The sequence below is a fragment of the Balaenoptera acutorostrata genome, chromosome 7, assembly GCF_949987535.1.
Source record: "Balaenoptera acutorostrata chromosome 7, mBalAcu1.1, whole genome shotgun sequence".
NCBI classification, from domain to species: Eukaryota; Metazoa; Chordata; class Mammalia; order Artiodactyla; family Balaenopteridae; genus Balaenoptera; species Balaenoptera acutorostrata.
This window is the reverse complement of record NC_080070.1, coordinates 7,606,334-7,628,163: the sequence shown is the minus strand read 5'-3', so window position 1 is coordinate 7,628,163 and position 21,830 is coordinate 7,606,334. Positions and strand designations below refer to the sequence as shown.

Below are 21,830 nucleotides of genomic sequence, written 5' to 3'. Positions count from 1 at the left end.
TTCATTCATTCATTCATTTTTGGCTGCGTTGGGTCTTCGTTGCTGTGTGCGGGCTTTTCTCTAGTTGCGGCGAGCGGGGGCTACTCTTTGTTGTGGTGCGCGGGCTTCTCATTGCGGTGGCTTCTCTTGTTGTGGAGGACGGGCTCTAGGCACGTGGGCTTCAGTAGTTGTGGCACACGGCCTCAGTAGTTGTGGCTCGCGGGCTCTAGAGCGCAGGCTCAGTAGTTGTGGCTCACAGGCTTAGTTGCTCCGCGGCATGTGGGATCTTCCCAGACCAGGGCTTGAACCCGTTGTCCCCTGCATTGGCAGATGGATTCTCAACCACTGCGCCACCAGGGAAGCCCTGACTTTTTATTGAAGTGTAATTGAACTATAAATTAATACATTAGCTTCAGGTGTACAACATAGTGATTGGATATTTTTGTACATGTTTTTTCCCTATTGGTTCATACTAGCAACCTGTCAAAATCAATTGGCCATAGATGTATGGGTTTCTTTCTGGATTCTCAGTTCTTTTCCACTGATCTAAATGTCTATTCTTATGCCAGTACCACATTGTCTTGGTTACTATTGTTTTGTAGTAAGTTTTGGAATTGAGACATCCAACTTCGTTCTTTTTCAAGATTGTGTTGGCTATGCTGGGTCCATGTAAGTTTCAGAATCAGCTTGTCTGTTTCTGCAAAAAAGGCAGTTGGAATTGTGATGGGGATTGTATTAAATCTGTAGATTGCCTTGGAAGGAGAATTGCCATCCTAACAATATTAAGTCTTCTGTGAACATGGATGTCTTTCCATTTATTCAGATTGTCTTTTATTCTTTTTAAACTGTGTTTCATTTTGATAGTTTTCATTATGCAAGCCTTTACACTTCTTTGGTTAAATTTATTCCTAAGTATTTTATTAAGTTTGATGCTATTGTTAATGGAATTGTTTGTTCATTGCTGGTGTGTAAAATACAATTACGTATTGAACTTGTATCCTGCAACCTTGCTGAACTCATTTATTCTAATACTTTTTGTGTGGATTCTTTAGGGCTTTTTTAATATGTGATCGTGTCATCTGCAGATGCAGATAGTTTTACTACTTACTTTTCCTATTTGAATGCCTTTCATTTATTGTTCTTGCCTGATTGCTCCGGATAGAATTCGCAGCACATTGTTGAATAGAAGTGGTAAGAACGGGCATCCTTGTCTCGTTCCTGATCTTGGGGGGGAAGCCTCACAGTCACTAAGTTTTTCTTAGATGCTGTTTACTAGACTGAAGAAATTCCCTTCTATTCCTAGTTTTTTGTTTTGTTTCATTTCGTTTTGGTTTTAGTGTTTTTATTATGAAAGAGTATTGGATTCTGTTTAAATGCTTCTTCTACTCCATTGAGATAACTATGTGCTTTTTGTCTATTAGTATGGTGCATTTTGTTGATTGGTTTGTTTTTTTTTAATGTTGAATCACCCTTGCATTCTTGGGATAAATACCACTTGTTCATGGTATATAATGCTTTTTATATGCTGCTGGAATTTATATGTTTGCTGGAATTTTCTTGAGGATTTTTCCATCTTTATTCATAGGAAATTGGTCTGCCATTTTCTTTGGACGATTTTGTCTGGTTTTGGTGTCGGGCTAGTACTGGCCTCATAGCATGTGAATTAGGAAAGTCATTTATTTTTGAGTCCTGCTTCAAGTTAGTCCAGAATACATTCTCAGTTTCTAATAACAAAACTAACCTGCTTCTCTGCACGTAGGAGCGTTCTTCATTCCTCACTCCTGACCAGAAGGAGGAGGCTTCAGTTAGGGTGGAGGCTTAGGTTGCCCGCAGACCGTGGTGTGGGGCTGTGCCCTCGGGGACCCGCTTTTCAGAGCCGAGTGGTCCCTGGCCTTACTGTGTGCTCTGTCTCCCCGCCAGCCCCTCAGCCAGTTTCTAGTGCAGAGCCGGCTCCCTGCGGGGGGCAGCCCCCTCCCCTGCCCTGCACGATGGGAGTCGGTTTGGCTCAGGAAGGCGGCCTCTGCATCCGCGCCCCATGGCGTGGCCGGCAGCGTCCTCATCCTGCTCTGGACTCGGGGCCAGTCACCACGCTAGAGGCCTCTCCAGCTCTCCTTGACCGGGGTGGGCTTCCCTTACGCGGGGGGCGGCCCTTTCTGTCCGTCCAGGGGAGGAGGGGCTGCGTATGTGAGCGGCCTGGTGATTGTCCGATTCCACGGGATCGGGAACCCGTGGAGCTGAAGGAGAGCTGAGAAACGGCTGACCACCCGCTCTCGGGGGGAGGGAGCGGCCCAGAGGCCACGCGACGGGCTTAGAGTTCACCAGAGGTGGGTCAGCAGCAGGGTGGCGGGCACCGTCCCCACCCTGCTTGTGAGCAGACGGTGTTGTTCACCACGTCCAGGCCGTGACATTCCCTGCTCGTTCTTGTGCGACAATCAGTGTCCGGGATGCACTGTCAGGCATCCGAGAAGATGGAGCTACGCACGACCTCTAGTGTTTGTAATAGATTTGTCAGCTTTGATACTGGCGATCAAGAGCAGAAGGGGGTTGGTTTCACTTGCAGGAGTAGCTTTTGGGGACCCTCTAAGAGGCACCACCCCTCTTTTTCCTCCGGGCATATTCTGCTTCAGTGACTATTATTTTTCCATAGAAGAATGGACTGTGGGACTGGGGCTGTGGTTCTTATTACAAAGAAAAATGCATTTTCTCTTTTTCTCTTTAATTGCAGGACATTTTGGCACAAGTGTTACAGATTTTATTGAAGTCAAAGTTATTGGTATGTTTGTGTACTTTTTATGTTAAGCTAGAAGAAAGCCTTTTCCTGAGATTACGTAGTAACCGTTGTTTTCTTATAGGTCTTGGAAGACGAAAATGCAAATGTTGATGAGGTGGAATTGAAGCCAGATACCTTAATAAAATTATATCTTGGTTATAAAAAGTAAGGAAAATCTAACAAGTAGACGGTCCTAGGCTGTAGACTTATCCCCTGACCCCCCGTGCACTTACCGGTGTCCCCTCAGATGGGGGGCTGTGAGCAAGGTGCCAGGCCTGGCAGGCCTTTGACAGGGACCTCTGATTCCCTCTGACCCATCCTGGGTGGGTCTCCATTTGACTCTGTTTCAGTTTCCGGGTTTTTCTTCTATTGGCGAATAAGTCTCCTTAAATGGCTCTCCTAGAAAGTTTGGACCTCTGTGCCCCAGTGTTTTGATTTTATTTCACTTGACAGAGTTTGGGAGAGCAGGTTAAGGAACTGCATTTCCTGCAGTACAGACGTCCTGCTGCTGGCAGAGCAGGAACCCGCCCTGCAGAGAATTAGGGGCCTTTCAGAGAGATGACTGTGGCAGGGAGGCAGGAGATGGTTGGTCACACTCTCCACCCTCCGTCCGGGGGGCAAAGCACCTCTTAAAGATTGAAAACAGAAAGAAGCCTTTACTGCGTGCCTTTTAAAACAATAGTGATTGGTTTCCTCGATTTTCTTGACAGTAAGAAGTTACGGGTTAACATCAATGTACCAATGAAAACAGAACAGAAGCAGGAACAGGAAACCACACACAAGAACATCGAGGAAGATCGCAAACTACTGATTCAGGTGACCCTGGGTGCCCATCCCCTCGTGTGGGAGGCGGCCGCTGCCGCTGGGGGGTGCTTCCTCTGGGCTGTGTTCCCCGGGACTTGGGAGTGGTGGCCAGGATAATGGATGGTTCTGGATGGAGTAGATGGAATAATCGATGCAATAGATGAGAGCAAATACATGTGGTGAGTTACTAAGATGGGAGGGAGGGAAAGTTGTTTAGTGGAGGGTCAGGCGGCTTCCGTGGCTTCGAAGACTGAACTTTTTCTCATTTTAAAAGTGATTTCCACTTGGGTTAAACTACTAAAATTGCTGCTCATAAGACCAAAACATTTTAATGTTTGTTGTGTTAGCGCCGGAACTTAAGTGGATGGAGCTGGCCCCCTGCACGCTCCGGCCTGTGGTGCGTGTGTTTGTTACCTGTTAGGAGATCACAGTTCTCTGCAGTGCGTGTGTTTGTTACCTGTTAGGAGATCACAGTTCTCTGCGGTGTGTGTGTTTGTTACCTGTTAGGACGTCACAGTTCTCTGCGGTGTGTGTGTTTGTTACCTGTTAGGAGATCACAGTTCTCTGCGGTGCGTGTGTTTGTTGCCTGTTAGGAGATCACAGTTCTCTGTGGTGCGTGTGTTTGTTACCTGTTAGGACGTCACAGTTCTCTGCGTATTTGGCAGCCTTGTTGCTAGTGCTTCTTAATTACTACCGATAAGTTCTTAGAACTCTGTTAAACACATTTGTTTTTCTTTCCTTGGTCACATAGGCGGCTATTGTGAGAATTATGAAAATGAGGAAGGTTCTAAAGCACCAGCAGTTACTTGGAGAAGTACTGACCCAGCTGTCCTCAAGATTCAAGCCTCGGGTCCCAGTAATTAAGGTACAAGAATTACATAGCAGAAGCATTCAGATTACATTTCAGAAGACAAAAGAGGTAACCAAACTAGGTTGATTGCTGTGTCGCGAAGAAGGAACTTGGCTTAGTCATGTATAATAGGTTTCTGCAAAAGAAAATAGGATAATTTTTCAACTTTTTATTGAAGCGTATACACAGAGAAGGGCAGAATCCTCAGCGTTCAGCTTGCTGATCTCTGCAAAGCGAACAGCCGCCCCAGACGAGAGCGAGCCCTGTGCCCCGGGAGCCCCCCGCTCCCGCCCGGCCGGTAGCCACGCCCCGGTGTCACCACCGTCGCGTGCGTGTGTCCTACACCCGAAAGCACTTTGCCACTTTGACCTCTGCCCAGAGGGCCTTGAGCGTCCTGCCGAGCCCTCCGGGGAGGCGGTCTCCATGCATGTGGCTCGTTGCTCTGGGTCCCCTGGGTGGCCCGCGGCCCCTGGGCACTGACTCGCGGCTCGTTTCTGGTTGGGGTCGTTTCAAACAGAAACTGGGCGGCAGGTACCGCGGGGCGGGGGCGGCTGGAGGGACGGGAGCCGCGGAGGCGGCATCTCAGCTGCTCAGAAGGAAGACTCAGTCGGTGCCCAAGGGATGGAGGGGGGTCCGTCCCTGTTCCGACCCTGAACGTGTTTTTCTTTCCCTTTCACTACCTCTTCCTCTTCTGAAAATGGCGCCCAGAAATGCATTGACATTCTGATCGAGAAAGAATATTTGGAGCGAGTGGATGGTGAAAAGGACACCTACAGTTACCTGGCCTAACCCACCCCCAGAGGGGTCTGACTGCGGCGCAGCCCCTCGTCCCGTGGGGAGGATGGAGACGAGGGGCGGCGGCACCACACGGACCTCCTGCTCGGCCCGAGGCCCAGGCTCCCATCGCGGACTTAGGGCGATGAGAACTGCTCAGGATCGCCACACTTCACGTCTGTAAATACGGACACCGACGCCATTTAAGCTAATTTAAGACCAGAGGGGATGGAACCTTCCACGCTGAGGGCTGCATGCTTCTGCATCCGAATCAACCCATTGGCCACGTGAATGACAGCGGCCGGCCGGGCGGCCCTTCGGAGGCCGGCAGCACCTGGAGAGCAGGTCTGAATGGACCCACGTGTAATCTGCTATGAAAAACCATTTGTATAGTGTGTTTCATTTTTTAATGTGTGAAAATAAAGAAAATTAAAGAATTTCTGTACAAGTCGCATTTGGTTTTGTTTTAAGTTTTACTAATTTCTATATGTAAATAAAAGACATAATGATTGTGCAAATGGGTATTCCCAGTGTCTTCCTGAGGCCCCAAGAGCTGCCCTCCTGAGATTGGCCTTTGTAAGCTCTTACTATCTTAAGCCCTTTGTCATCTTTTTCTCCTCGACGCTTGTGCTCAGCCCTGCGATTTCCTCCAGCGACTGAACGGCAGCTTCCAGGCCTCAGCGCCTCCCGTGGCTTCTCTGTGGACACTTGCAAGGCTGGATGGGGTCATCCCGACACCTCCTGCAGGAAGAGTGGCCCCTGTTCCCGGGCTCTGGTCACGAGTGCGGCTTGGGGACCGTGTCTACCACCAGCGCCTCCCTCCTGCTTCTGACCAGTTGTTCGAAGGACAGTCCCTCCTCGTCCGCGGTTCTGGGGTTGGCGATGTACCACTGTCACTCAGCCCCCGTGCCGTCACTTCCTGGCCCGAGGACAGAAGGAACGGGAGGTGGGAGCCGAGGCCCCGGGGAAGGCTCAGTCTCGGGGGCTTCGTGGTCCCCATAAACCGCAGGCAGCTCCCGTGACGTGAGACGTGAACATGCTTGTCAACACCTGTCCGGTCCCTACCTGCCCGGAGGCCAGGTTCCAAGAGCAGGGCCAGAGGAAGACGCCAAAGCTAAGTCCTTACAGTTTCTTGGACCAATCTGGCACCTAACAGGTTAGTTTTCAAAAATTAAAAGTTAAACAGGTTATTAAAAGGAGTAGTAATAGACTAAGCACTTGTGTAATGGTGTCCACTCTTTATTTTTTTTTCTAGTACATTCTTCTTTTTCAAACAATCTTATAAAAGATTCCCAATGTATGAACCAGGCAAAGAGCAGTGCCACCACCCCAGGGGACCATCCCTCCCCCCAGATCCTGCGGTGCCCTGGGGCTCCGAGGACGACCTGGAAACTGCCCGCGAGTCCTGGCTAGGACCACAGCTCTGCTTGTCCTCACAACAGTCCATCCGCCTCCACGACTGACGTGCTGTAAGTGACCACCACGGAGCCAGTTGCCGAGCTTGTGTCTGAGTCTCATCGAGAGTGGGAAGGTAAACTTTAATGAGATTTTGCTGGTGTCTTTTGAGTTCCTCCAGGATGAAGAGTGCCTTTGGTAAGACCTAGGACATCTGTGAGCAAAGGCGGACTGACGGTAGGCGATCGGGTGGTTCCCTCCCATCCTCAGATTCAGTACCTGTACCTGCCCCCCCCTCACACTTGGTAACTCTCCTGTTTAATGGGTGTGGAATAAAAAGCAGCTCAAGACTTGGTGCCTCTATTTCCCAAACCATATCCTAGCCTAACAAGGATGGCCGGGGCCTCCAAATACAAGCCACGAGAACTGAGTTCCCTGCATTTTTCAGGATAACTTCAATAGTAAGTATCTTCCGAATCTACTTCAGGACAAATGCCCAGGCCTTCTGAAAGCTGTCTGGTGCACAGCTGCTACAGGAAGTCCACGCCCTGGGGGAGGGATGGTGGCCGGCAGCCCTGGCAGAACCCACAGGAGTTGGTCGGTTGAAGGAAAACCATGTTCCAGGCTGTCACTGTGGTACCGCGGTCTGAGGGAACCATTTCCTCTCGCCTGGGAGGGGAGCAGGCAAGGTGGGGCCCCACTGCCAGGAGCCTCTCCCTCCTGGGCTGGGCTCTCGGACCTCACGTCTGCGTTAATGCAGACTGCCAGCCGGTCACCCGTCAGTGCCTTTGTGAGAAGCAGCCAGGGACACCAAAGTACAGGCCTAAGTAACAGGTACAGGGAGAACAGGAGATGCAGGACCGAGAGGCACCTGAATTTAAAATATCTTTACTGACTGAGCATTTTAAGATGGCCTACCTATTTGTTGAGGTATCTAATTTTCCTTTGAAAGGAATTTAAGATTTTACCACACCCAGATGAAAAAATCCAACATGCTGACCCATTTGAACTGAATCCCCCTTCTAATGAAGACTTTTTTTTTTTTTTAGGAATGGCAATAACTTGTCTGGGTGATTTGATTTTATATACATGAATTTCATCTCCAGTGGCAGCACAGTGACTTGGTCATAATAGGTGAGTGTGGATGGTGTTTTAAAACCTCTTTATGGAGGTGCGGTTCACATACAAAAAGCTGTGCAGATTTGACGTACTGGAACATTTCTAATACCAGGTGCTACACACACCCCTCACTGGAATCGTTTTTAACGGGTTGGAGGAAGAAGCAAGCATTTATTTGAGCTTATCCCAGTAAGAGCCCAAAGCTCGTACAACTTACAGCAGAATACTTGCGTTCTTCAAAACGTCCATGTGTGAAATCCCTCTTGACGACCCATCTACAAATCGAAATTACACGATGTTAGTTGACTTTTGGCGGGTGCGGGGGCAGAGGTGGAAATCGGGACTTTTGAGTCACTGACTGGATTCAGTGAAGGCTGGAGGGTGAATGATTCAGACAATATCAAAAAATAATTAGCGGGACTTCCCCGGCGGTCCAGGGGTTAGGACTTCACGCTCCCACTGCAGGGGACACGGGTTCGATCCCTGACCGGGGGAACTAAAATCCCGTATGTCACCCAGCACGGCCAAAAAAAAAAAAGAGGAAGCAGTTTCCAGGTAGATAATTATAATTTTTTAATAAATTACAAAATATTGATTGAAGAGAATTTTGACACACGGAACGGTGTTGTCATGGCGCCTTCAAATTTGCCTGAGGCAGTTTACTCTGAGGCTGAGGTGCTGCCTGTGTTTGGACATCAGGACTGCGGTCAGCCATGTGGGTCCTCGTGACCATCAGGGGAAAAGCATCAGGACCACAGACACCGACCAGCTGGGCAGCCTGTTGTCGGGCTCTTTATCTTCAATGAACAATGTGTGGTATTCCTAAACCATGGAAACTATTTGAAACGTATCCGTATCTTGTGATAACTCGTTACACTCATCCTACTTAGGCGTCTGTTTTCCCTGGTAGGGAACTAACCACCAGGCTTACCCACATACAAAGTCAATTACCACCTCGGTGTGGGGAGCAAGGGGAAGGGAGAAAAGCACGTACTTAAACTTAGCTTTTGCCCAAATTTTCTGTTAACTGGGTATTTGAATACATTGTGTCAAGCTCTGTGCTTTTTTCCCCCATTACAGATAAAGGAAAATCTAAAGCTGCCTGGACCTAAGGATGCTCTTGATCACATGGGATGTAGCCGAGGCTGCGTGTCAAGTGTTTCTGGTCAGAATCTCCGTGTCCATGAGGTCAGTGGGTAGGTTACTGGAGGTACGTTGCAAATCAGGGTACAAAGCCTGCTGTGCACCAAGAATACACACCAGCTGGTGCTCACAAGGACTGCCGTCCGTCAGTACAACTGCTGTCTTTCTGCTGCATTTGGGTCTGTGGTGTATTAAACGAGAACCTCCCTGGACTCAAGGACCCACCTCTGGGTGTTGGCGTCTGGGGACAGGTTGGGAGCTACAAACAGTACAAAAGTTGTGGCTGGAATGAGCTCTGTCAGTAGCTGCTGTTGGGGGCAAGTCATCCCTGGGGCGTCCTGAACAGGCCCACATGCAGCAGGGAACCGACGGGCTCTGCTGGGGCTGAGTGCCAAGGGCGGGATGCGGTGATCGGGCAAGCGCGGGGTGACCCTCCGTGAACAGGTCAGTGACAGGCGGCCGAGTGTAGGTCCCACTTCCCGGGTGGAGCGTGGGGACAGGACATCCCAGCAGGGTGGCAGAGAAGACACGGATGACACACGAGACTAGCCCCCAAGGCCGGGTCTCTTCGCTGCCAAAGCCAAGGGGCACATGAACTGTATGCCAGGACTCAGGTGGCTAGGGCTTGTGCATGGATGCAGTGGAAAGCAGTCTTGTCAGCATTTGTGTAACTGCAGAGGAAGGTGAGTTTTGACTGAGCTTCCCGTTAAGCATTACCACGTTATAAATCAATGAAAATTTACCAAACTCTAGAAGAGGCAGCTACACGCCCAGGCTGACGACAGCCGTCTGGGCTCTCCCGCCGCAAGGGCGTCACTGTGCCGCCGCTGCCCGGCCCAAGGAGCAGCGCCCGCCTCCTTGGGACGTAGGAGGGTGTTCTCGTTCCTTCTTCAAGGAGGCGTGAACCTAGTCTGGCTATATCCCCGTCATATCTCTGAAGGGCTATATCTAGACTCGTGGAATTTAGAGCTAGATCGGTTCTCAGAGGTCGCTTCGTCCAATTGTCTGTCGTTTCATGTGGAGAACAGCAGCCGGGGACACGCCCCACCCTGGTCTCAGAGGCCAGCAGTGAGTCACTTATTAAATTGTAACGTGTATTATGTGGTAGTATGTTTATATGTAGGCATATATTTGTTATATTTAGTATTAATAATTTGCCTAATAGGCAGTATTAGTGAAACCAAGATTTCAGTAGGATGGCTACTGGAAAACCAAAGGAGTTAAATGTTTTTCCCATTAGACTCACTCAGTCGTCTTTTTCTAAAATCAGCTGGGGAAGCTGTGTGACAGATGACAACGACCAGGAGAAGTTCAAGTATTCTTTATTCAAAGTTGAAAAATGTACCACACTGCATTATTGCAAAAATTCACTGGTACAAAACACTTTGCAGCTGGTGAGAAGGCAATAAAAAGTTGATTTTTAAACTCATTACTATAAATTATTCTTACAGTACTTAGCAAATTCAGAATTTCAAACTGCATTTTCTTTTTCTAAATCGCCCACAGTACTCGAGGTTCCTGAAGCTAAGGCAGCTGTTCCAAGAGGAGGAGGGGGGAGGTAGCAGACGTCAAGGGATTTCCATTTCTCTTTCGATGCCCACGTACTTGAGGGCGTCAGCCTGGCTGTATCTGGAACAGCAGGAAAAAGGGGTGAGCGCCCTCCAGCAGCACAACCGAGTCTGCTGAGCTGAGTGTGTAGCACTCACACATCCACGAGGAAAAGCACACACGCATCCCGTTGCACAGCTGCATCTTTGGGCCTATTCCAGCTGCAAAGTGGACGGAACTGGTAGTACAACCCTTCCCCAGTTCTCTCCGCAGCCAGCCCTGTGCCCCTGAAACCGACCGCCGGCGAAGGCAGGCCCGAAGCACGGTCTTGAGGCCTAACACGGGGAAGGCAAAGTAACTGCGACGCGGCAGAGCCCGGACTTGGGCCCTTAGTCAACAGGGCCCAGGAGCAGCCAGAGCTGGTCACTGCCCCCCTCCCCGGCCCCCCTTGAAGAACGAACAGGACCGAGGCCAGAAGAGCCACCTGCGACCTCCACCACCGGCTGGAACCTACAGCTCACCCAAAGGAAGGTCTAGCAGCCGCTCCTCACTCATGGCTAGCGGGGCTGCGGCTCTGTAACCTGCCGCTAAAGATCGGGGCAGGTCTCGCCTTCAGCTGCGCCGCAGTTTGCCACTGAAAGTGGCTACGCACGGGCCCTAGTTTACAACTCAGCACTCAAAAAACAGCTTCTGGCTCAGCACTCAAAAAACAGCTTCTGGATGGGATGTACATTCAGCCACAGGATTCGTTTAACTAGACAGATAGTCATCTGAGTGCATTTAAATAAAAATTATAGAACTTGTCAGTTTATCCCCCAGAGCTTGACAGTGTAAACTGCCAGCCGAGTGCCTCGGCTCTGCACCCTGACGGCTGGCATGCCTTTTCCCGCAGAAAGGACCCCAAAGGTAAAAATGGAGCTTTCTACATTTTTTTGACTTAAAGCATTACTTGTCTAATGGAAACTACGTTACCAAACTCCCACCACTGCCCATGACGACCAGGACTCTGTCCCTCCAACAACAGATGTCCCAGCCCGGAGCTGGCCCAGGAAGAAAAAGCCCTGATGGCTCTAGGAATGTACTGTCACCAACCTGTAGTCAAAAAACAGCTCTTCACCAGTCTGGATGGCTCTCTTGGCAAAAATCCCTATCCTGTGATCGCCGTTAACCATCATCACTGCAGAGAGAGAGCTGGGGTCAGTGACAGCGGCCCCGGAGGGTTGCTGACCGTTCACGTAACACGTGTCAACCCAGACCACTCAGGTCAACCTGCAGCAGCTCCACCTCCGGGGACACCTACCTACCTTTTGCATAGCAGTTTGGATTTACTGAGTGATTTGCAAAACGAATTTTGTTACCCTTGCGGGTTGCATCCACCACGAAATCTAAAGAGAAAAAATAAGCACAGTCCAGTAAACAATTGCAGCTATAAGATCAATAAACACAAAGTTACTGTGATTCTGGAAATACAACTGGTCAGACTTCTTCAGAGTTTGCCTTCAAAAAGCAAATCATTCAACCAACTTTACCTAGTATGAAATGACATTTGGAAGAAAATGTTCTCTAGGTAAAAATTCATCAGTGATTCAAGACAGTTATATCAGCTATAAATATGTCTTACTGAGCAAAGCATGGCAAAAAATAAAATCTGACTAAATTCTTCCCTTCACATTTTAAATTATATTAGTTTTTTTCATTATTACCATTTATGGAGCACATTCATGAAAGAACCCACTCTACTTGCTTCAGCTGAGAGGCCCCCTGATGAACAGCTCGGGTGTGAAGTGCACACTCCCAGCCGTGACCCGACTGCACCCAGGACCAGCATCTGCGCACGCCGCGCCCTTTACCCTCATGGCCCTCTGAGGACCCCCAGGGACGTGGTGGAGATGCTTCACAAGGCCGTGCTCCACACCCTTCCCAGGTCAGAGGCACTGACTGGAGGAGGTGGGCCCAGCCGACTGGTACCTGTGGCACGAGAGGGGCACGAGAGGAGAGCCAGGCAGTGAAGCCAAGGAACAGCCCGGGGCCGGGGCAGCGATCGCTCCCTGCACACAGAACCCCCTACGGCTGAGGAAGCCTCCACCTGCACCCCCAAGTTACACTCATCCAACCTGGCTGGCTTCCCAGCAAACAGCCCATTCCTTAGCCCAGGCCAGGGCTCCTTCCCACTCTGCTGACACTGGGGGCCCCTAACGTCGTTTCTGATACTCAAGCCACCAGAAGGGCCCGTGCAACCCAGGAACCAAATGCACTCTAATTCATCGACATACCATTGTTCAAGTTGAAGAGAAAGCTGCACATGTATTTATCATATACTTTCCCTCTTCTGTCTGCTTCATCTTGAGAAATAATCTAAAAGGAAGGACACGGGGAGGTTGCTTCGCATCAGGTGGGCCTGGTAGGAGAGCGCACAGCTGCTCATCTGGGACCCGAGGGCGCGCCCCAGAGGGTCACGGGGCCAGCTTCTCTCTTTGTCAAAAGCAGTGCTATTTTAAGGACTCTTAGAAATATTGGATACTTCCACATCTAAAGTAACTATGCTTGGAGGAAGTGATTAACAAGTCTTTTTACTCAGTACAAAATACAAACCGGGTGGGTTAATTGCACAGTGAAGCCGGCCCCAGGGTCTTCCTAACAGGTCCTTATCAACCAGGCTGCAGATTCAGTAGGACAGACTCCTTGTTTTAAAGCTCGTGTTCTCCCCCCTGCTCCTCCCCAGGTGGTAACAGCTAACTGTGACAAGGACTGAAGCCGTGCAGCCTGACTTCCAGACAAACCAAACCCACAAGCCCAAGCTGAAAAGGCATTTTAAATTCACTTCTAATCAAACCCAATGGACTTGCCCAAGGAAAGTCAGTCCCAAGCAGAGTGAGTACAGATGACACCAGGTGAACACGCAACAGTGGGCATCCCTCTGTCTGTAACTGGACGGCTCTGCCTTACCTCTCCACAGTACTCCGAGATGAATTCATTTTTCTGTACAGGATCTTTGATGAAAATCCCCCAGCCTGCCACATCAGACGGCGCCAGCAGTAAATGCTAGAGAGAAACGAACAGCCGTACAATCAGAGGAGAGGGAAGGTGGACAAATCAGACCACGGGCTGAACCAGGCTAATTCAGCCACAGGGCGGGGAAGGGGTCAGCTCCCCCGTGTTACCAAAGGGCTTGACAAACTGCAAGGACCACGTTTTGGTTTTTGTAAATCAAGTACAGAGCCTAAGTATCCTCTGTCTCTCTCAGAAATACGACGTCACCTATGCTGGCGCGGGTCCCTCCGACTGCGGTCCTTGCACGAGGCATCCTGAGATGCTGCACCATCTGCTTCCCTGTCCGTCCTTCAGCCCTTGACTTCCTGGACTTCACGTGCAACGTGCCTGTCACACAGGGACCCCTTGCTCCCGCTCTGTCCGTGCCCCCTGCACCTCCCCAAGGTGGCCTCTATCACCAGCTCCTCCAGGCCCAGGCCCAGCCCCCATGGGGCCCGCTCCTGGCTCTTCACCAGCTTTTCTTCCTCCCGAAGCGCTGCCCTTCCTTCCAGGGCGCTTTTCTCTTGGGCGCGTCCTTCCACAGCCCTTCCTCACGACAGCACGAGAAACCACCACGAGGGGCAGCACGATCCCATGGGCCAGCATTCTGTTCTTAGCTGATGCCAAGATGACCGATCATCGCTGTCACTTCTACCGTTAGAGTCTGTTTGGGAATGAATCCCTAACTTTTCATCGTGGCTTGTTATTAGGCCTTCATTCCAAGTATCCTCGTGGCCTTGAAAAAGACTCCCGGATCCCCAAGTTACCGATCCATGCTTGTTCTGACTCAGCCTACACTCCCTGTCGGGGAAGAATTAAGCAAGTACCTTCCCGACCAGCTAAATACTGTTAAGCAAATGAAACCCCGTTGGTAAAAAGTATCTACACAGTTTTCTGTTTCAGGAGGTAAAAGATGTGTAGAAAGACATGTCGCCATTGGGATTATCCACTTTCTGAACAAACTGAAGGAGGGGTTTTTATCATACAGTGGAAAGTACGGGATTGAGGGAGAAATGGGAGTTCTCAGGGCTGAACGGGTATCCCCGGGAAACCACGCCAGCGTCACTGTGACGTGAGGACCCAGAGTAAAACCGTCTGAACGCCTGATAACAAACACCACAGCCAAAGAAATAAAGCCACTGCCATAAACAGAACTTCCAGGAGAGTAGGACCGACAGTAGTGCGATCTCAGCTACATTACACACTAGTTCAAGACCCTAAAGATGACCGTGCCACATGCACACGGGGTGGTCACTCACAGCACAGGGTCAGCGGCCAGAACGCCTGGCTGAGTTCCTGCTCCTTTCCTGACAAGTCTTAGAACGTTGGGTTTAATGATTATTCCTAACTCATGGAGTTAGGAAGACTAATGAGTTAATACACAAAGTGCTTAGACCAGGGCCTACTCTATATTAAATAATAAATTTCAGCTATTATTATAAAAATGATTAATTGAAGAAATCTATCATCTACCCTAAGAAACCAAGATACTGATACTACCCTAAAAACTAAGATACTACCCTAAAAAACTAAGATTCTTTTGGTCAACAATAAACTCCCTGGTTGCAACAAGTCAAGTCCATCCAATGCCCAGGCTTCAGTTATGTAATTCCTGCCTGTGTTATTTTCAAGGTTATTACAGAAACAGGAACTAATAAGTCTACAGAAACTACCGTGGGAAGTCCCATCTTTTACTCTGTGCACAAAGGAACCCAGAATACTATTTGATAAGAATGAGTCTCTCTGTTCTGATAGGAACACCACTGATTTGCTTTAAGGAGACTAAATAAACCACTTGTTCTATTAACTAAACTTAAAAAGAAAATCGAATCATCTATTAAACAACTAGAAAAATAACCTCTTATTCAAATCTGATACCATTAACAGCTGCTTCTCAGTTTACTGGTTCATCCTATATCAAACTAAAGTATTCTACAGAAAAGTCAACCGTTTTCCTTCTATCAGCCGTACCATTCAATAATCACTTTTTTGCCCCAGCTAAGTGGTCTAAGACTACCCTGACTTTGACATCGCTCAGAAGCCCACCACCAACGATCACGCCCTACCTTCTTGGAGCCCCGCTGAATGCTACAGTTCTTGCAGGACACGTTTTTACTGTCCCAGTGGTCAGCAGCTCCACAAGTAAGACAGAGGTCGGGGTCACACTCTCGGACAGCCAGGTAGCACGGGCACTGCTTGGTGTTGCACTGGGCTTTGCAGCGGCATCCCGGAAAGCGGTTCTGACCTTCAGAGAGATGTTCTTCGTCAGATGAAAACCTTGCCTAATGGTGCAGCTCAAGTCTGGCGCTAAGGCCCTGATTAACGCACGGAGGCCTCACAACAACTGTATTATCCCATCGTACACATGAGGAAAGGGAAGTAACAGGAAAGTTAAAGCTGTCCATACTGAAAAAGGTCACTGAGTTCCTGTTTCCCCTTTTTTGTTCGATGGCATGTGTACTTAACAGTTCTTTGATTTATAAAACAGGTGCGAAGGAAGGATTTGGACTACATAATATCCATGGTTCTCAACCATTCCGACAGAGTTCTAGGTACTTCCTTGGTATCCAAGCTTCAGTGCAGTTTCATTCAATCATTACAATCACTACCCTGATGCTACACATTCCTTTATTCTGAAGACTAAACCCACCTAACTCTTGACAGTTTCTGGTGTCCAAAAAGTATTTGGGTAGCTATTTCTAGAGTCCCCTTCCATTCTGTGTCAACTCTACTATGATTTAAGTTAAATGATCAAGGGGGAAAAAATAAAAGCTCCTTTAACCCACATTCGCCTAAACCCGCCCGCATACCCGCGTCAGCCAGGAGGCTGGCTGGATACAGGCCCAGCGCCACTCCTGGGCGCTATGCATGCTCGTGGCGTAAGTGAATTTCCCAAAGGGAACAGCACGCAGGAGCTGCCGTGTCCTTGTGCCGATTGAGGTTACAGTTTTAAATTGCTGACCAACAGCCTACTGAATTCTCATGTAATCACATCAAGACAACAAATACTTACACTCTGAACTACATTGACAAAACTTTTCACAAAAATTTTGTGCTATCACACAAGGGCACGAGCTGTCGCAAGGCTGCCGTGGGTGGTCACAGGGCTGGTAGTTGTAAACGTGGTTGGAGGAGCCGTCTGCACAGAGACAACAGCACCACGTCAGTCCAGAGAGCGGCGAGGTGAGCACACGCCCGACAAGCACACGCTCTCCCTGTGGCCCTCCGAGCTTAGCGCGTTGTCTTTCCGTGTCCACCACATCACACACACTGTTTACAAGAGGTCAGCAGAGATTAGCCCCACCCGCCAAGAGCTCGGGAACCCCAGGGCACTGTCCCACACACCTCAGTCAGGTTCCCAGAGTTGTTCTCCTCTAACCGACTGGAAATTAATCAACAGACAGCCTCCATTTAATGCACTTCTGTGCATTAAACTTCAGTGCACCTAAGTCGGTTATATCAGAATATCCCAAACTCTAATCCAATTACTATTCTGAGACACGAGAAGTAGACCCTGAGTTACTAATGAAGCTGAACGGACAGATGCGAACCCTTCTTCAGCTGTATCTTTCTGCAGTGCGCAGCCCACAACCTGCAAGACACAAAGAAGGAAAGCATCCTTGTGACCCTGGGGCGCACAGGCAGTCACATGTCAACAAACACAACTTAAACGGGTCAACCTGTGCCAGGAATGCAGCGGGGCTCTTCATCCAAGTAACTGTGAAAGAGGAGTCACACGCCACCCAGCTTACACCTGGCACAGGTGTGGAGCAACGTGGGAACAGCTTAATGGCTGTGGCCTCAGAGAGCCAGCCCGGCCACGTGGGGCAGGTTTATTCTAGTGTGGATGATACTGATACAGCATACCTGCTCTAATTTCTGGAATCTTTCATCATTTCAACTGAGCTATATGGTCAGAAATAATACAAGCAAAAAATGCAGAAGCGTCTACTAAAGCCTAAATTAAGCTGTGGACAATTTTTGAAGCATAATTTAGATGTTCCCTTACCCAACACCCAAGTATGTTTCTCTCTAAAAAGAAAAAAAGGAGCGGGGGGTGGTTACAGCAAGCAGTCCATCCAGCCTCCACGCATCCGAGTCAGCCTGACACCTTCACTGCCCCCGTCACTCGCTCACCCAGGCCGATGGCATGGTGGGCGTGGAAAACTCGGGCTCCTAGAGTGAAAACCGGCCCAGAGCTCACAGCCTCCCAAGATCCACACGCGAATGCCAAGTAAGGGTTTATGCAGCCTTCACTGCAGAAGCTACTCAATAGTTCTTCGTAACCAAAATGTAGCATAGTAATCATAAAATTTTTATGACTCAACACACCAAATCTCCTGACAGCCATTGTGTTCTTACAGAAAAATGCCAGCAAATGCCCATGGAAACAAGACCCCACAGGTCTATTTCTGAGGCCACTTAAGCTTCTTTCCTAATCGACAGAGGAGCCACCACTGCCCTCGTGAGCGCCCGGCCCTCAGCGGCCTCCCCATCATGTGGCAGACTCACCGGTGTTTCCTCTTCTTCTTCCTGGGAGGGGTGTCAACGTCCTCGGCGGGGGCCGGCGCTATGACACTGGATTCTTTGACTCGAAACTCATACACCTGACAAGAGGCAAGGTCACAGGGCCGTGAGGACCGTCTATTTAAGCAAACCAGTCTCCTGCTCGTTCCCACCAGAAACTATTTGTCTGTCCTGTGACGCTGCTGCGATTACACTCTTACTGAGAGTCATGAGGCTAAATCTAAATTGTTCCTGGTTTTTAAAACCCATTGCCAGAATTCCCTGGTGGTCCAGTGGTTAGGACTCTGCACTTACACTGCAAGGGACACAGGTTCGATCCCTGTTTGGGGAACTAAGATGCCACGTGCCGCGCAGCGTGGCCAAAAATGAAATAAATGAATGAATAATAAGATAGAACCCATTGCCACCCAACCTGAAACATCTAAAGTTGAATGAGTAATTTCCTTTCAGTTCCCTCTCAGTGAAAAAAAAATTTTTTATACTTCTTTTCAGAGGAACAGGAGTTTAATAACCACGAATGGTCGTATGTTTGGACAGTGACCACGTATTTCTCCATTTGAAGCGGACTGTTTTTATCAGCCACGCTTACCTGTCGACATGTTTTGGTCCCAATCAACCTGGCGATGGCACAGAAGTTGTCGTAGTACGTGCCGATGAGGACCCTGAACATGGAGGCCTCAGCGCCACTCCACTCCACGTTCTCAGGGGGCTCGGCGTTGGGCTTCATCTTTATTGGTGTTTGACACCGAGAATTCGCTTCTATGAAACCAAAGTTAAGCGATGGTCAAGAAATAGCAACGGGAGGAAGGAAAGGGAAAGGGAAGGAAATATCAGTAAGCTCTTCCCCCCATGGAAACCACGAGAGTGGGCTCCCTTTAACTCAGCCTTCTAAAATGAAGGCCAATGGGGTTACCCTGCTATGATTTATGGTGTAATCACAGGGCTGAAAAGACAACCCATAACACATTAGCCAGTGGTTCCAATTCTCTCTCGTAACCAAAACTGCCCACAGAGCGTCAAGAATATTCAGCTGAATGATGAGAATGTCATCATGCCCTTGTGAAAGCTGGAGAAAGGAAAGCGACCCAAAGAGTGAAAATAAACTGGATCGTCAACTTGCAAGTAACCCAGACGATGGACACCACAGGCGAGGGCCGGGTGTGGGACAGAAGAGAGCAGTACGTCACAGCCACACAGCCCTGCTCCTGGGTTTGTCACCGTGTAAGTGACACCTCACAGGACCCGCACCCTGACAACACGCACCCTCCGAGCGGCGGGGAGACCCGCTGCCAGGCGCGCCCCACCTGAGGAGCTGGAGGTCTCGTCCTTCTTCTCCTCCTCCTCCTTGTCGTTGCCCTCCCCCCCGGTCTCGGCCCCCGCCTCCCTGTCACTGTCTGTGTCCTTGGACTCGAGCACGCTGGCGGTGGGGGTGCCGGGCCTGCTGCTGTTGTTGGGGAGCCGCCCTCTCCTGCGGCCGCCCGGGCGCTTCGGGGGCGTCTTTATCCGCTCGGCAGTGAGGGCGGCAGCAAACTCCTTCGCGCCCTCCTACGAAGGGGGAAAAGTGCAGACATCAGGGTAAAGTTCTGCGGCTCATTTTGGCGGAGGAGGAAAAAAAAAGGATGGCGTTAGCACGTTAGTCAAATGTAGCACAGTATCCGGCTTTCACAGACAGTCGCACGTCTACACACAACTGTTTTCTATCTGCTTTTGAGGGTCTGAAGATTTGCGAAAGATAAATATGGCTTCCGTACAGGGCCAGAGCAGCACAAAATCAGGCAAGACGGCTCTATATTAACTGATTATGAGTTAAAATACAAATATACTTTAGGTAACAGTCTATTTAAAAGTGAATTTTAAGAGGAATCACACATCTAATGTGCATCTAAAGTCACACTTTCCAATTTCAGGGTTTCTTAAGCCAACACGTCCCTTTCTCAGGTAACATTTAAAGTATACAAGAAGAAAACAAAACATGTACACCTACTCCACTCTGTCACTTTCTGCCTTACAAGTAAAACATCCCATTTTTTCTTCCCTATGAGGGATGTACAGCCCCAGGAAGACATGAAAGGAACTCGACGAACAAGGCGGTGAGGGTTACATTCTGCGTTACCAGGTGCAATAATCCAGTCTCGGAAGGTATACAACAACGGGAAGGGCGTGGATTATAGAGATACCACAGACACATTTTAGATGAGCCAAATAAAATTCTGCCTTGTAAGGAATATTATAAAACAGTGCTCAAGAATTCCATTTTTAGTGGCAATAGAAGGGAGAAGTCTGAGAGCAGCCAACAGTTTTATACTTCATTCTACAAAAACCAAATTGCTTAAAAATAGGATACCTTCTGCAGGTGCCATTCAATGAATCTTCTGTCCAAAATCCAACAGGCAATATATACCCATTTAGTTCCTAGGTAGGAGTGGCTTGGTTCAAAGAGGGGAAATGGTAAAAATAAGATAGTACCCGTAAAAAACAACTTTCCTACCTCATATTTTCCTAAACCCTTACCTTTTCTCCATCATTTAAAGAAAAAAAAAAACATACAAAACCTCTCTGGGACCTATATATATATATAATATAGCTCAACTACAGTGGGGCTACAAGTCAAAGAAGGGCCATGGCTCTGAGCAAGGCTCGGGAACTACTGCACTTCTGGGGTTTAAAAGGGTTCTCTGTGCTTCCCATTCTCGTAAGCTCTGTGGAGCTACAGGAGGCCTGGATCCTAAAGAATTCCATACGCTACTGAAGAGACTAACAGAGATAAAGAATAACGCGAGATAACAAAAGACTAGAATGTGCAGTACGTAAGCACTACCAAGAAATGTGACTGAGAAACCTCTGCTATCATGTGGCCAATGAAAGTATGGGAACAGTGAGGTTACCGCTGACTTTACAGACCTCACCAAAGTTCAAAATTAAGACTTCTCCAATTCCCTCTGGAGCCCCGCTGCACACGCTTACCAAGTGCTGGTAACACTGGGGGCCGCAAGGCTTGTTGTCCAGAGCCGTCTCCGTGTTCTTCCGCTTGTAAGTGTTGGGTGTCGCATGGAAAGCTGCAAAATAAACATAAAATATCCAAACATAACTAACATTACTTTTACACATAAACGTAACATTACTTTTTCATGTCTCCAGATCCAAAGGAGAAAGTCAATTACTACATTACACTTTTGCTAATAATGTTTACATTACGGAACTTTCCTTCAAGCTCTTATTGAATTTCCACAATGTGTTCTCCTCAGGTCTCCCCCAGAACACCTGAGCTCTAATTATAAACATTTATTTGAGTCTTTAATGTCTCCATAGAAACAACTGATGTATCCTCTACATAGAAATCAGATTTCCTCTTTTTACAAAAGAATTCTGACATCTACAATTTATCGATTTCCAAAGAAAGGTCAGCAATCAGCTTGTCAAACGGGGGAGAAGAATGGGACACCAATTGTTAAAAACCAGTTTTAAAAGATACTGAGGACAGCCTCGGAATACTACAAGTCAATTTCTTTGAATCACATACAATTCAAGAACCCAGGGGGAGCCCGCACGGTCAGCACCCTTTCTGCAGGAAAACACAATGGTCAGATAAAACAGGTTTTAGAAAGATAAAGTGTTTGGAACTTAAGATTCCCAAATAATATAACAGAAAAATTCAAACTCCAAGCACACTGGTATACTAACAAAGTATGAAAGCACAGCGGTGAGAACTTCAGACAACTTGGGGAAGCTTGCTTACAGTGTACAAAGGCAAATACTAGAAATGCCCTATCCAGAATTACACAAGATGAAAATTAATCTGGATAAAAACAAGTGACAGATTCATGAAATAAATCATTTAAAAAATATTTGTAAAAAGCCATACTTCTGGGCTTCCCTGGTGGCGCAGTGGTT

At 48.5% G+C, this 21,830-nt stretch overlaps 2 protein-coding genes and 1 non-coding gene across 14 annotated transcripts in view; 2 read left to right on the top strand and 1 right to left on the bottom strand.

Annotated features, from left to right (window-relative positions):
• Positions 1-5,631, top strand: part of CUL1 (cullin 1) — a 110,411-nt gene extending 104,780 nt beyond the window's left edge. For all 4 annotated transcript variants that reach the window (XM_007184660.3, XM_057549634.1, XM_057549635.1 and 1 more), the window contains 5 exons: positions 2,705-2,752; positions 2,832-2,914; positions 3,460-3,565; positions 4,305-4,418; positions 5,112-5,631. In XM_007184660.3, coding sequence (XP_007184722.1) covers positions 2,705-2,752; positions 2,832-2,914; positions 3,460-3,565; positions 4,305-4,418; positions 5,112-5,192 — 432 coding nt within the window. In that variant the 3' untranslated portion in view covers positions 5,193-5,631. The remainder of the gene's footprint in view (positions 1-2,704; positions 2,753-2,831; positions 2,915-3,459; positions 3,566-4,304; positions 4,419-5,111) is intronic.
• Positions 5,632-10,139: 4,508 nt separating this feature from the next.
• Positions 10,140-21,830, bottom strand: part of EZH2 (enhancer of zeste 2 polycomb repressive complex 2 subunit) — a 62,624-nt gene continuing 50,933 nt past the window's right edge. For all 9 annotated transcript variants that reach the window (XM_057549924.1, XM_057549926.1, XM_057549928.1 and 6 more), the window contains exons 9-20: positions 20,904-20,995; positions 19,244-19,484; positions 18,529-18,698; positions 17,925-18,019; positions 16,964-17,004; positions 16,426-16,551; positions 15,479-15,657; positions 13,329-13,424; positions 12,656-12,737; positions 11,687-11,767; positions 11,475-11,559; positions 10,140-10,463 (exon numbers count right to left, since the gene is read on the bottom strand). In XM_057549924.1, the coding sequence (XP_057405907.1) occupies positions 10,403-10,463; positions 11,475-11,559; positions 11,687-11,767; positions 12,656-12,737; positions 13,329-13,424; positions 15,479-15,657; positions 16,426-16,551; positions 16,964-17,004; positions 17,925-18,019; positions 18,529-18,698; positions 19,244-19,484; positions 20,904-20,995 (1,349 nt within the window). In that variant the 3' untranslated portion in view covers positions 10,140-10,402. The remainder of the gene's footprint in view (positions 10,464-11,474; positions 11,560-11,686; positions 11,768-12,655; positions 12,738-13,328; positions 13,425-15,478; positions 15,658-16,425; positions 16,552-16,963; positions 17,005-17,924; positions 18,020-18,528; positions 18,699-19,243; positions 19,485-20,903; positions 20,996-21,830) is intronic.
• Positions 18,198-18,270, top strand: TRNAV-UAC (transfer RNA valine (anticodon UAC)). The gene has a single exon. It is a non-coding gene; the product is annotated as a tRNA-Val (tRNA).